Source organism: Grus americana, chromosome 2 (genome assembly GCF_028858705.1).
Source record: "Grus americana isolate bGruAme1 chromosome 2, bGruAme1.mat, whole genome shotgun sequence".
In the NCBI taxonomy this organism is placed as follows: Eukaryota; Metazoa; Chordata; class Aves; order Gruiformes; family Gruidae; genus Grus; species Grus americana.
In genome coordinates, this window is record NC_072853.1 from 94786404 (window position 1) to 94799477 (window position 13074).

At 43.5% G+C, this 13074-nt stretch overlaps 1 protein-coding gene across 13 annotated transcripts in view; it reads left to right on the top strand.

Annotated features, from left to right (window-relative positions):
- The window catches only part of RREB1 (ras responsive element binding protein 1), a 126268-nt gene that overhangs the window by 65038 nt on the left and 48156 nt on the right, over positions 1-13074 (top strand). For 12 of the 13 annotated variants that reach the window (XM_054817124.1, XM_054817133.1, XM_054817128.1 and 9 more), the window contains one exon: positions 2-165. The exons of the other annotated variant lie outside the window; for it this stretch is intronic. In XM_054817124.1, the coding sequence (XP_054673099.1) occupies positions 2-165 (164 nt within the window). The remainder of the gene's footprint in view (position 1; positions 166-13074) is intronic. 13 annotated transcript variants of the gene reach the window in all.

Genomic DNA, 13074 nt, shown 5'->3' on the forward strand with positions numbered 1-13074 from the left:
GCATAACACTGACACTGGAGGGACAGACCATTCCTGCAGCATCTGTGGAAAGTCTCTGAGCTCAGCGAGCTCCCTTGATCGCCACATGCTGGTGCACTCAGGTGAAAGGCCTTATAAATGTTCAGTATGTGGACAGTCCTTCACCACCAATGGAAACATGCACAGGTGAGTGCTGATCGTGACCCAGGAGTTTGGATAGGGGGCTGTTTTGTTTCCTTGGAAGGACTTGCAAGCTGACTAAAGACACTTACGGGGGCAGAAAATGCTGACTATCTGTGATCTACAAGGATGGCATGACGCACATACACACTACAACTACTATGATGCTTAAGTTGTGGGAGGAAATCAGAATTGAGAAAGGTCTCCTAGCTCTCTTTGCACATTATCAAGAGTTATTACAGATATCCAGAAGTATTGCTTTTTTGGTTTCATTAGTATTATTATTTCAACAAATGTGATGGATTTTTCTCAGATGACAAAAATGTATAGCCAAGCTGTATAGGAGCTTCTAATTTTGTATCTTCAGAGTCGTGGATGCAAGTGGTTGTATTGGAACATCTGTGGCAGTGTTGTATGTTATGTAATTAGGTATCCAGGTGCCGTTGTGAAGATGCCTCTTCGGAATAATAGATCTTACTTTTAAATGCATACATCAGTACTTGCTTGTACCATAGATAACTTACTGGACTATAGGTCCAGAAAATTCTCTGTAACCCAAGTTGACAAATGTATTTCACGTAGTTTCCTTTGTAGGGATGTAGCAATATGTACAGTTGTCAACTGGAGAAACAAAATGTTAAATCACATGGATGTTCATTCCTCTCTCTCATCCCTTGATTCAGTATTCATTTATTTGCATGGGTGGAACACCTCAGAGCTGATTAAGACTTTGTGAATTCCCACATAGCTTTAGTCCCCATATCAAAGAGTTTACAACCTACCAAGAAACTGCAAGACAGATGGGGAAAGGAATATGGTTTATAAGCAAAACAACAGGAGTGATGGTTACAGACTGGTTCTGTGTGGGAGGGAAGAGATCTTGTTTCCTTGATTATTACCGGTCATTTTCCAAGCAGTGTGCTATACCAGGAATGGTTTTGGTGACAATAGGAAAGATAACGTAATGCCGCACAAAGGAAGCAGTAGCTGCTTGCAGCTTTACCTTCTCTGTATCGTATTGTCCAGGTTAAACAGATACATGAAAACAGAGGAGAAACAGGAGGGAATGCAGTTTCGTAATTCCATACTTATTTAACTTATACTTGATTGGAATTGGGGAGAGTTGCAGAGAGAGGAAGATGTAAAATGAGAAGGGAAAGACACAAAGACATTCGGAGGAGATACTGGCCTTGGGCATTGAATAAATCACAAGTCTGACTCATCTGACCAGAGGTGTTGCGAGCCACATGTTTGCCAGACTGGGTCATTACTCTGTCTGCCGTGAGGAAGGCAGGGCAGCTGCTGAGTTGCAGCTGATGCCCCTGTCAGCATCCAAGGGTGAATGCCAGTGCTGGGACTCTGGGGTGGTTGGACACTTGTGTCCAGGTCCTCAGCCCAGGCTGCTTGCCGAAGGACCAGTTGCAGGGTTTGTTCGGCTTTTTGCTCATGAGGCATCTCCTCATCCTCTCCCAGAAGCAGGAAAGGGAGGCTTCCCCTGGGACTTGACTCCAGGCCTATCAGATGTCAATGCAGTCACCTTTGCTTATGCGGGTTTCCCCGTATAGCAACTCTTAACCGTGCCTTAGCAGCAAATTTGCCAGAATGGCCAGGATCAGTGACTTGCCCAAAAGAAGTAAGTACGGATCAGAACCTTCTGATGAGAAAATTGTTGGGTTTTAAATTTTTCTCTTAACAAGATGTTGCTTGAAGTTACCAGGATGAAGCGCTGTATTTACTGACTGTACTAAGAAGGACCTAAGGTCATGCAAGGAAGATCATCCTCTTAAAAGTTCTTTCCATTTGATAGGTTCCTGTCTGCTCTATAAAACTCATTCTTGTATAGGCCCACACCACAGCAGCTCAGTGGGACATTGCAGAAACCTGTTAACTGAGCTTGGTGGCACTGCCACAAGTGACCCCAGACTCGTGGCAGGGCAAGATACTGAGCACACTGAAACAGGCTAGTTTTCCTAAAGGAGGATTGTGGTTGGCAGGACTGTACCACCGATTTTTTGCAGTGAATAACCTTTTCTTGTTGCTATAACAGACTATAATAGTGAATCCTGTTGCTGAAGTGGAAAGCATGAATGTACAAGTAGGCAGATGAGGATAAATGCAAAGTGAAATGAAATTTGTTATCTGGTGCTATGACACACTCACAAGGAAGATGTTCATTTTGCCCACCGGGTACCTGTGGTACCTCCTTCCGAAACAGGTATTTCTAGTCTAAGATGGTGTGAAGTAAATTCTTTTGTAGGCATCTCAAACTTAGCTGTAGCATCAGGTCCAATGGCCTGCCAGTGCTGTGGCTGAACACCTCTCACATCACATCCAAAACTGTTTATGCCTCAGCATCCTGGAGCAAGGACCTGCTTGCTAGGTCCTGCCTTGTGTGCAGCTCCCGCAGGCCTTGCTTGTGGTGGTGCTGTGTCTGTTCTTCCACGCCAGCTGATAACACAGGTCCATTTTTCTCTGCTTTTGCGCACAGTTCTTTTATTGTTCGCTGTTTTTGTGCTACAGTATCTAAGTAGTGACAGATACATGCCCAAAACAGCAAAGAATAAGATTTCTAATGTGCCCCTGGTAGCCAGCATGGTGCTTTCCCGGGAGCATCACACAAAGTGTAGGATCAGAGAGAGAAGTTGTAGGCTTAGGAGAAAGTTGTGAATGTGCTACTGAAGAATCAACATCACTTGTGAAGGTCCTGCGGAGCCTCCTCAAGTATTACTGCGTTTACATCAAATAAGCTTAATGCATGAGAGAGGAGTGAGGAAGAAGTTAGTCTGCCAGTAATGTCTAGGCACATACTACGTACATCCTCTCTTCTCTTTCTCCCCCTCTACCTTGTGCTGGCTGTTATTTAACTGTCTATTTTTTTAATCCAGATTTTTGAAAGAACTTTTAGGGGGAAAAAGTCCAACAAAATGGTTTTGTCAAGGGAAATATTGTGCCATAGGAGTGCTTATTACTGTTCCGGCACAGGATGAAATTTCTGATCCATTTTTCCACCTCATAGCAGCCAGGTCATTAGACATTCAGCTGAGCAGAGGAGGGAATGAGTTTTGGTTGCTTTTTTGGCTATTGCGTGTGGGCAAAACTTTTATGCAATAGACAGACTTTTTGTGGAGTGGGAACACTCTTTTCTGCCCATCTCTTTTCTGGGTAAGTCTAGCTGTGTTGGGGTGTTGCATGCACTCTTTACCTGTTAAATTGATGCTGCCCTTCCTGACTCCCACAATACATAAAACACTTCATTTGTAAATGAGTCATAGCCTCTCACATAAAGTCCGGTTTCTTTTTGTTGTGCTCCTTGGCTCCTTGTCAGCAAGTCAAGTTGAATGGGCACAGCAGACGGGGTGGAGGGGGAAGGTTCTCTTGTGCAGCACCATTCAGAAAAAGGTTAAAACCTGCTTCCTTTTCTGAGCAGGGTGACTCTTGGCCAGGATTTTCAACAGGGAACTGTGAGCCCCAAGGCATCTCAGCAAATTCTCTTAGAGTTGCCAGACTGCTCAGGAGTGGACTGAGCTTCCTGTGGGGACAGTTGCTGTCGGAGAGAGCAAAGGTCTCTGGAGAGTGCTCAATGTCCAGCACAAAAAACTGATTTTCTCATTCTTCTGAATGTGCCATCAAGCTAACTGTATCAGTGCTGCTCCTCCTGTTGGAGAGGGCTGTGGCGATCTGGTACAGTAACAGGGAGATTCATCAGTGTCATATATCAGGAACCGGAATTGCTCTGGAGGAGGAAAGCTAGAGACAACGCTGAGTTTTTTACAGAGATTTCTTTTTGACCAGTACTGGAAAGCGCAAGTCTTGTTGGAAATAACAAGCCTTCTAGAGTCAGGGACTGTTTTGGGGGATGGTTTTCTTTGGGATTTTTAGGAATTTGGAGGAAGGAGTTAGATCATAGTAATTTTGAGCTCAAAATTCCTGGAATGGCACTGTGATGATCAGTACATGAGAAAATCTGCAATTTAGGATATGCTAATCCTCACACTTTTATGCTAGAGACACAGACACTATGGCTTTCTCTCGGTCATAGTTAATTAAAATTGAGTATTCTCAGATCCCCAGCAGGAGCATAAACTGTGTGGAAGGAAGGTGTGTGTGCATGAAGAGTTTTCTGTAGCTCTGAAAGAGCTGGGGATTTCCGAAGTAGTGTCTCAAATCAATAGATTGCAATTACTAAAAGCTTTCCAAAGGCTTTCCATCTGTATTGTCACGGTAGCTCCCTAGTGAGTTTATCTACAAATAGTGCCAACTCTGAGGAGCCCTTTTGGGTCTAGACTTTGCCACCAAATAGGAGGTGGCAGGCCTCTTACTCCATCTCCTCCGCTGCATCTCCCCGAAATGCAGATGGAGGAGTTAGGTGGCTGCTGTGAGTTTTAGCAAGGTAAGCTTTAGCAAGGGACCTTGAGGTTAAGAAAAGACTTTGCTTGACTTACTGTGTTGCATTCCAGTAGAACATGCATCAGGCTTCAGGGGGAAGGGTGATGCCTCCACTTGCTCCAAAAGGGTTTCCTTTGCGGGTAGGAGACTTTGCCAATGGCTCCTTTTCCATTTCTGTGACCAAGGACTGTCTGTGCCTATCGCTTTAAAATCCCATTTTCCTCCCTGCCAAAGACATGCTCTCCATGCAACTTGAAAATGTTAATAGGATATAAATGCCAGAAGGGAGGCGAGAAATGACCTTCCCACCACTTTCCAGTGGGTAGCTATTAAAGGCTCTGTGGCAAGTCTGAAAAGGCTAAAGGCATAATATATGTATTTCAGCCACAGCTTCCCCAGTTTGGTAAACGAAGCTGCAGTGTCCACAGCTGATGTTCACCAGACTATCCATATAAGTGCAGTAATGCAAACTAACTGAAGTGTTTCATATGAAACCAAAACATCACAGGTATCTACCTTCTTTCTCTCCTTCTACTCCTCACCCCATACCTAGCAAAAGTCTTCATAATGCCTTTTTATTTACATCCGACTTAGGTACTTGTAGGCTGTTTATGCACCATCTCAGGAACAGGTCTCAAAGTTTGGGGATTTTTTATTTTTTTGGCACGCGCAAAACACCACATGCAACAACCACATGCAGAAGTCTTTGAAACTCAAACTGGAAGATCTGGATCACAGAAGCTATGCTTTGAAGCATGCTTACAAAGGGTCCTATCAAAGAAGGTATTTCTTCTTTTAATTAAGAAGGCACTTTAATTCTCAATCTTATTTTCAGTGCTAGATAATTTTCCCAAACTTCTCTTTTTAATGCATTGTGGAGAGACAAATAGCTGTTTTTTATCAAGGTATGGTACTATTCTGATGTTCAGATTAAGTCTTTTTTAAACAACACTTGTGTGTGTATATGTTGCTGAATGAGTTTTTTGAGAAAGATATAAAATGCACGTGCTGGAGGGTAACCTGTGAATTTTTATGTTTTCGCTGGCCATCTTCACTGGCAAATGAAAAGCGATGCTTGGTGAAGATTGTGACGTGCTGGTTGGAAGATGAGTGTTGGATCCTGATAAAGGCACAGGGGCTGAGATGCACGTGCTTTAATGACTTCCCCGCTCTCTTTCACATGGATCTGTGTGTGTTGGGCAGGCATGCGTACAGGCAGCTTGTGACTTTGCAAATATCCAGTAGGCAGTGTCCCCTCAAGATCTGGCTGAGTCCATCCTCTCCCTGCATTCCACCTGTGAATTGGTCCTGTGTTATTTATGGCGTTGGCCCGCTTCCAGTATGTTGTGTGTGCTTTGTAGGGTGCAGTGCAGTAACAATGCTTAGCCTCTAAGTACAAATAGGATCTCTGCAGTCTAGCACGTGCAGTCTGGCATTTGCTTAAGATGGGAGATTTTGGAGAAAGACCATAGCCGAATGTGACGATGAGCTGCTTTTTTTTTTTTTTCCCAGAAGAGGTGAGGAACTGCCTTGTTACAACAGGGTTTGGTTTCTGGTGGTTTGCAAAGATGGCCAAGTGGAAATTTGGTGTTACACATTGGGTAGCTTTGAAAAACTGAGCATACAAGATCTTGAAGCTAAAAACAAGTAGCCAAGGAACTCTCCAAGCTGAAAATGATTGACACTTCATGCATGTGAAAAGGCCTTCTCTTATTGTCTTGCACAATAGAAATGTCTCTTTGGTCATCTCCTAAGGAGCTTTTATTTCAGTGTAGTAATTGGTAGGCAGTGCTCTTAAATATGAAGAAGCAGGGTGTATTACAGGCTTTCAAATCCATTCCTTATATGTGAGGGATGATTTAACCACTGTCAGCATGCTAGTGAAAGATAAGCTTCAGCAAATGCAAGTGCCCTGTTTCTTCAGCAGGGATAACAAAACAAAGGACTAATTTCTGCCCCTAGTAATTGATAACTCTAGTTGTAGGAGACAAGTGAGATGTGATACCTGTTTTGGTTTTCTTTGCAATTAAAAAAGTTTCTTACATTTTTGCTAATACATTTTGTAAGTAAGGATTGGGAAATAGGTGGAGAGAAGGTTTTTTTGGTCTTTATCCTATCAGCAGATATATCCAGAGTAAATGTTTGGTGTTCTACTGGGATCCCCATGTTTTGAAGATTTAAAAAAAAAGAAAAAGTCAGGCTTGTTCAACAACAGTATAGCAGTAAGAGTTTGTTTCTCTGTGTCTTTGATGACACTTAGAAGACTACAGTATTTTTAATGGTCCCAGACAGAAACTTTTGTCTGTCTCACTGTTGCTGAGTAGATTGCTCATCTTTTGCAAAGACTTTATACAAACTTTTATTTAATTCACATGACACATAAATAGGGTGCTCCAAAACACCCCTCCATGGATATCTTCAGCGGTAAGAGACTGCGAAGGAGCTCTTGTGCCACAGACCCTCTGTGAGCTGGGAGAGCCGAAAGGAGATGCCATGATTTCAGTTGTGTTACATGCTGCTAGTAGCCTTGGACAGTATCCCCCTTCAGTTATCATTAAAGAACAGCAAAGGAAGTTAACACAAAAACACAAATGCTGAGATCTGATTAGAATCAAGCGAAGCAAGGAAGTGCAGAGTTAAGATTTATACGCTGACCTTAATTAGCTCCATTGTTCTTGAGAAGCGAAGCATACACAGTGAGGAACGTTATACTTGCATCTCCAGAGCTCTTCAGTACCTAAACATGAGAAAGACTTCAGTGTGCTTTTCAGTCCTAGATTTTGCATGTGTTGGCTTTAAGTAATAGCTAAATCTGATCTTGTGCTTTGTAAGGCTGTGGATTTTTTTGTTTGTTTGTTTTCTGCAGGCAAAAATAGGGGATGCGCAGTTCTCAGTAAGTTTAGATTTCTGGTGCGACTTGTGCCAAGGGGAAGGTGGTCTGACATAGCAGAGTAATACCACCCTCCTCACGAGCAATAACATAAATCTCTGTATAACAGAGCGTATTGAGCGTAGCTTAGTGCTGCTTTGTTGCCCATGTCACAGTTCAAATGAGCACAAGCCACTTGACAGATTAGACTCTAGTCGGAGAGGCCTTGATCTTTCTGCACAAGCACCCTTTCAGGGACATCACTTCCTCTGAAGGTTTAGTATTCTCAGGGATGTTACCTCCCCTTCTCACCTTGAAGAGCTACAAAATAAATACAAGCCTTAACCTAGCAAGCACTAGAAAATCCAGGCAATCTTTGCGGGGAGTTGAGGTGCTTTTAGTCCTTTGCCATAAGCCTGCCATTAATGCAATTCTTGCAGAGATGTTAGTTCTCAAGGTTAACAAGTAACGAGTTGTTTTGTTGGCATTTCGGTTGGTGGTTTGTCTTCTAGCTTGGACGATTCTATGTTGAAAATTCTGGTGGTGAGAAAGTTTTCTGGGAGAGTTTGTATGTTAAGGTAATCTTTGCTCAGCCTGTTACGCGTGCATGTCAGAAATACTTGCATCACTTCTCTAATGAATGTGTGTTTGCTCAGTTCCTGCTGTTGTCTGAAAAGACTCCTGGGCCAAGTACTGATGAGAATGAGGAAAAAGTCTATCTCAAACTGCATTTGTGGTTGCTGTCGTTCCACCTTTAATGTACGTCTTCCAGCTTTACCTTTTCTCCCCCCAGTATCTAACCTGTTCAACCTGTTCTCGTTCAGCATGCTGGAACCAGCAAATTGCAGAACGTACCCCCCTCTCAGGGTCAGCAGGTTTTTTCCTCTTTCTTTTCTCCCCTCTTTTAAAAATAGGCTATTTGTTAACAGTAGATTTTCAGCATTTGGGGAATCTAATCAAGCTGTAAAAAACAGTGAGGGCAATCTTGGCATTTGGGCTTAGCCAGGGCCTTTCACATAGTTTTTTGAGCCATGATGCTCACCTGCATGATGCACACAGCTTAGGCAGAGACACTGTCTATAAAGTAATAGTGCCATTACACAACTGGTAAATAGCACACAATATGCAAACACTGCTTTCTCTTTCTTGAGGGCATCTATAGATACGCTGAGTTCTTCAGGCTGTTCTCTTAGCTGAAGTTTTCTGAACACTCTCAGCGATTTTTTTGGTAAATCCTCACAGTCAGCTCTCCAGTGTTTCGTATGGAAAGATGTCTTAAAAGTCTTCTTAACATAGAGGAGGTGTACAACTTCTGCTTGGCTCATTTTTGACATCAAGCTACCTCAACGTGTCATCATTCTTAACAGTTTCAAACTGAGGCTGAGGAGAGTAAAGCAATCCATATTATGAACTGCACCAAAATTAATTTCACTTGAGGGCATAAGTTCCCAAACTCCTCTAAAGTAGCACAAATCTTGTGGGGACTTCTGTTTCCAGCTACTACGCTTGACTAAACAGACTTGTAACAAGATGTGAAACCTTTTCCTAGTGCTTCTCTGCTCAGCAGGGGAATGCTGTGAGATCACCACTAGTGAGGAAGGAGGACCACATGTTCAGGAACAGGAGAGGAAATGGCCTGAGCACGTGAAACCCCTTTTGCTAGGATGCGTTCCTCAGCACTGGGAAAAGTTTGCACAAGTTGTGTGTGTGCAGTGATAACCCCTTACTTCCTTGCCCCTTGAGTTACTTGGTGACTGCTGATACTGGGGTGATGCGAAGACCCTGCTTTAACAAAGATATGCTTCTCTTATCTGGTGCAGCTTCCTTGTTTGCATGCATGTGTGTGCTGGGGGGGAGGTATTCAGCTCCCTCCATGCAGCGTCCCCAGCATTGCTGTAGCTGTCTATTTTTTCCTCCTTGAGCTGTGTGACGCAGCAAGTTGTTCTGTGCTGTGTGCCATCAGGATTGCTCAACGGTGGTGTGAGAGAGGGAAGCAACTGCATGAGGGCTTTGCCTGGTTCTGGGAATTAGCTGGGACTCATGTTTGCTTGGTTGGTAAAAGGGTGCAGTTTTGGGGGGAGGCAGGATGTACCTGGGACTTCTTCAACTGTGTTTGCTCTTAAGGATAAAACTGTTCCTCGTTCTGACATCCTTCCTCTAATATTCTCTCTCTCTGGCTCTCTCCTCACCCCGTATTTTCCTGATGCTAAAATCTAAAACTTCTTTAATTGTCCTTACCATCTAATAACACTTTTTTTCTTTAAACATGAAGTTTCCTAAAAAAATCAACAATGAAGTCATTGACTAAGGTTATATACTGTGATAACTAAAGGACATGTCTGAAAAGCACAAATTTCCAAACATGTGAAGGAAAACAGCAGTTCGGGATGTCCCAGAACAGCAGTTCCGGCCAGGTTTTGGTACACTTCTAAAAATCTTATTCCTGATTAATTTTATTGTTGTTAATAAACTTTCATCTCCAAGCTTAAAGAAGTGCAGGGGCCTCAGAGGGATCTTGTTTAATACTGTCCCTTATGAAAGAGTTTCTTACGGCTTGGAAGTCTCCTTGCAGTGTTTGGCATTGTTAGTATAGGTCTGCTCTGAATTTAATACAGACTGCAGGCAGGCAGTTTGGTGAAGTGATACTGGGAAGCTCACACTGCATTTCCCTCCTCTTTTGCCCTCCCTTATGCAAGGGTTGATGCAAACTGCAAATGAATGCTTTCTTTTGCTGTCCTTTGGGACGCTTTAGCTTTGGAGGCATGGTTTGAATCACTTCTCTGTCACAGCATCATCAGGCAAATATTTGTCTCCTTTTTTTTCCTTTGAGGTGTTCTGACAACGCTGCTGCTACGGAACAGGAGTAACTTTGAGCCAAGCTGGGAATGCGTTTGTATCAATCTCAGCCTGTTTGAACTTGCTGACTCTGTGTAGCAAGTAGTTGCTTAAATATCTGTGAATACAGCATAATTACTCAGAAATGGTACAACACCCCCCCCCCCCCTTTGGATTTGTAGATCAGTATCTTTCACTCATGCTTACAACCTGCCTTTATTCGCAGCAAAGAAAAATTTTATTCAAGGTTAAAAACACAAAATGCTTTGTGTGCATGTGTGCATATTGTATATCCTTAGGTATCATGTATTGGCAGCTGCACGGCACTGGTTAACTTTGCAGACTGTCCTGGTAGCACTGGAAAGGGATTTCTAATCTGTCATTTGAACATAATCACAGGCGGCTCTTGCAGCCTTAGCACACCCAGCTAGTCTTGGTGGATCTAAATAATAATGCTCATGTCATCCTAATGATGCTGTCTGCCACCCCACTGTAAGGGTATATTTGCTTTGCTGGGAGAACCTCATTGCGCACGGAGATAGACTTGAACTTGGGGGGATGCTTACGGCACGTCTCTGCGGTACTGCAGGCTGCAGCGATTCCCAGGGGGATGCCAAGGGGGCTGCTACACCCGCAGGCTGCCACATGCTGCTATGCAGGGAGCCTCGCGGGGGCCCTGTTAGCCCTGATAGACAGAGAGCTAATAAGCACTGAGGCCCGCCATGAGGATAATGAGCCATGCCGCTGCGCCAGCAAGATTGCGGCACCTGGGTGCCGTGGGGAGCGCTAGCTGGGGGGATCTCCTGCCGTGCCTGGTTGCAGACATGTGGCTAAAATGAGTCAGCGCTTCCCAATCTGATCCGTCCCGGGACCTGTTCACTCCACCCTGCTCTTTCACTGCATGCATTGCAATGGCTTCTTACTAGCATAGCCATGGAGATTTCTTGCTGTTCAGCTTCTCTTTGTTTATCCCATGCTAGCATTCAACATTGGTTACCACTAGAATATTTGGTGGTACTTGAAATTTGTTTTGAGATCGCTTCGTAGTTATAAGAGGGCGTTTCCCAAATGGTTGAGTTTTTGGTATTCCAATGTCTCTTGACTTGCTGTGAAGTGTGCATTCGTGTCTGAGGGCTTTTTGGGTCATTTTGGGGTTTTTTGAGGATACAAGTAGCAAACGTAATAGAAACTGTTCCAAGAACATATTGTGTCTGATTTGCAAAATTACCTGCATCGTTCTGGTTCCTGTGATTACAACTGGCAAGGGCTGAGTGGATTGCTCTCTTAAGTGGGTGATGTTGGTAATTAGCACTGGAAATACATTGTCAATACAGATTCTCTACATGTTTTAACAAACAAACAAATGACTAAACTCTTTAACCCAAGGGTATAATGTTACTGCACATTTGACTTAAATTCTGGTCATATTCACAAGACTCTTAAGGAGACGGTTAGCAGCAGTATATTAAGTGATTGCTCAAAAAAATGCTGCTGCTTCATTTGCTGTTTAAGATTTACTTCCCATGCATGTCAAATGGCAGAAGCTTTGAAGAGGAGTTCCCTGTTTTCCTACATTTCTAGACAATTTGGGCTGAAGTAACATTTGTTAAGCAGAATGAAAAAAAAAAAAGTGCCAAAGATTATGTGACTTAGAAATCTCTCAAAAGAGATGTTAGTGTAATTTTGAAGGCTGTCTTCTCTTATTCTGTGAGCCATTTGTCATTCCATGGGGCCTGGAGAATGTCATGGTCCAAATTTCAATCTGTCTTGGATGCACCTTGCCCTCTTGTTGGTTCTGATACAGTGGCACGAAGTTGAAGTTTAGACAAAGCAGACCTTTTCTTTTTTTACCAGAGATGTTTGGTCATGTTCTGAATGATACGCTTTTTCTTTACTGTAGATTAGTAGGTTTTTGATCCTTTGGAGATTATTTATTGTTATTTGACAGTAGCAATGCAAGTTAAAGATCTCAGGGAAGAAAACAGTGGAAGAGGTACAGCAATTGTATCGGCTACATTGTTCTTAGGGATCTGACCAGCTCAGTCCTTCCCAGACCAGCTTGGTGAACTCGAGTAACTCTTTTATGTTGGAGAAAAAAAAAAAGGTGTATTTTAAATAAGGTGAAGGATGGAAAGCACTGGTTTTTATTCTTAATCTCTGAGTGGTTGGATGTGTGGCTCCCTTGTCTTTAGATAAGCATCAGAGGTATGAGTATCATCCCCTTGATTTTGGGATCAAACTGCTCAGAAATCACGAGGGAGATGAGGAACAGCCCTGTGCAATACAGTAGAGTATAGGGTACATCTAGTGGTAAAGTGGAGAAACTTAGAATAATATGTGGGCTGTGAAGCCAGAACCCGAACTTGATACTGTCAGATGATCTTTCTGGACTGATAATGCCCGGATTCATTGGCCTCCCCATCGCATTTCCACAGGCGTGGAGACATGAGGGAGGAGGAGGGTGTTTATACATGCACTGGATCCTGCTCTCAAGAATTAATCTTGATTTAGATGCTGGGACTTTCCCAACCAGGCCTCAGTGAAATTGCCTGCTGCTCCCCCTCTGGACATGCTGCTCCTTCTAATCAGACCTACCTGGCATAAACCTCTTGACTGAAAGCCAGCAGTGCTTGTGCTGCCATAGTTATAAGGGAGAGGTTTAACCCTGGACCCTGCTCAGAGGCTGCAGATACACCCTTTTGTTCCACACCTCCCTTTTGCCTGGGTCTGCATGCTAGGCAGGCCCTTTCTCTTAGGGATGTGGAGCACATCAGCAGCCTTGGAAACCCAGGGTGCAGCTACGGTGTGGTTTTTCTCCCCAGAGT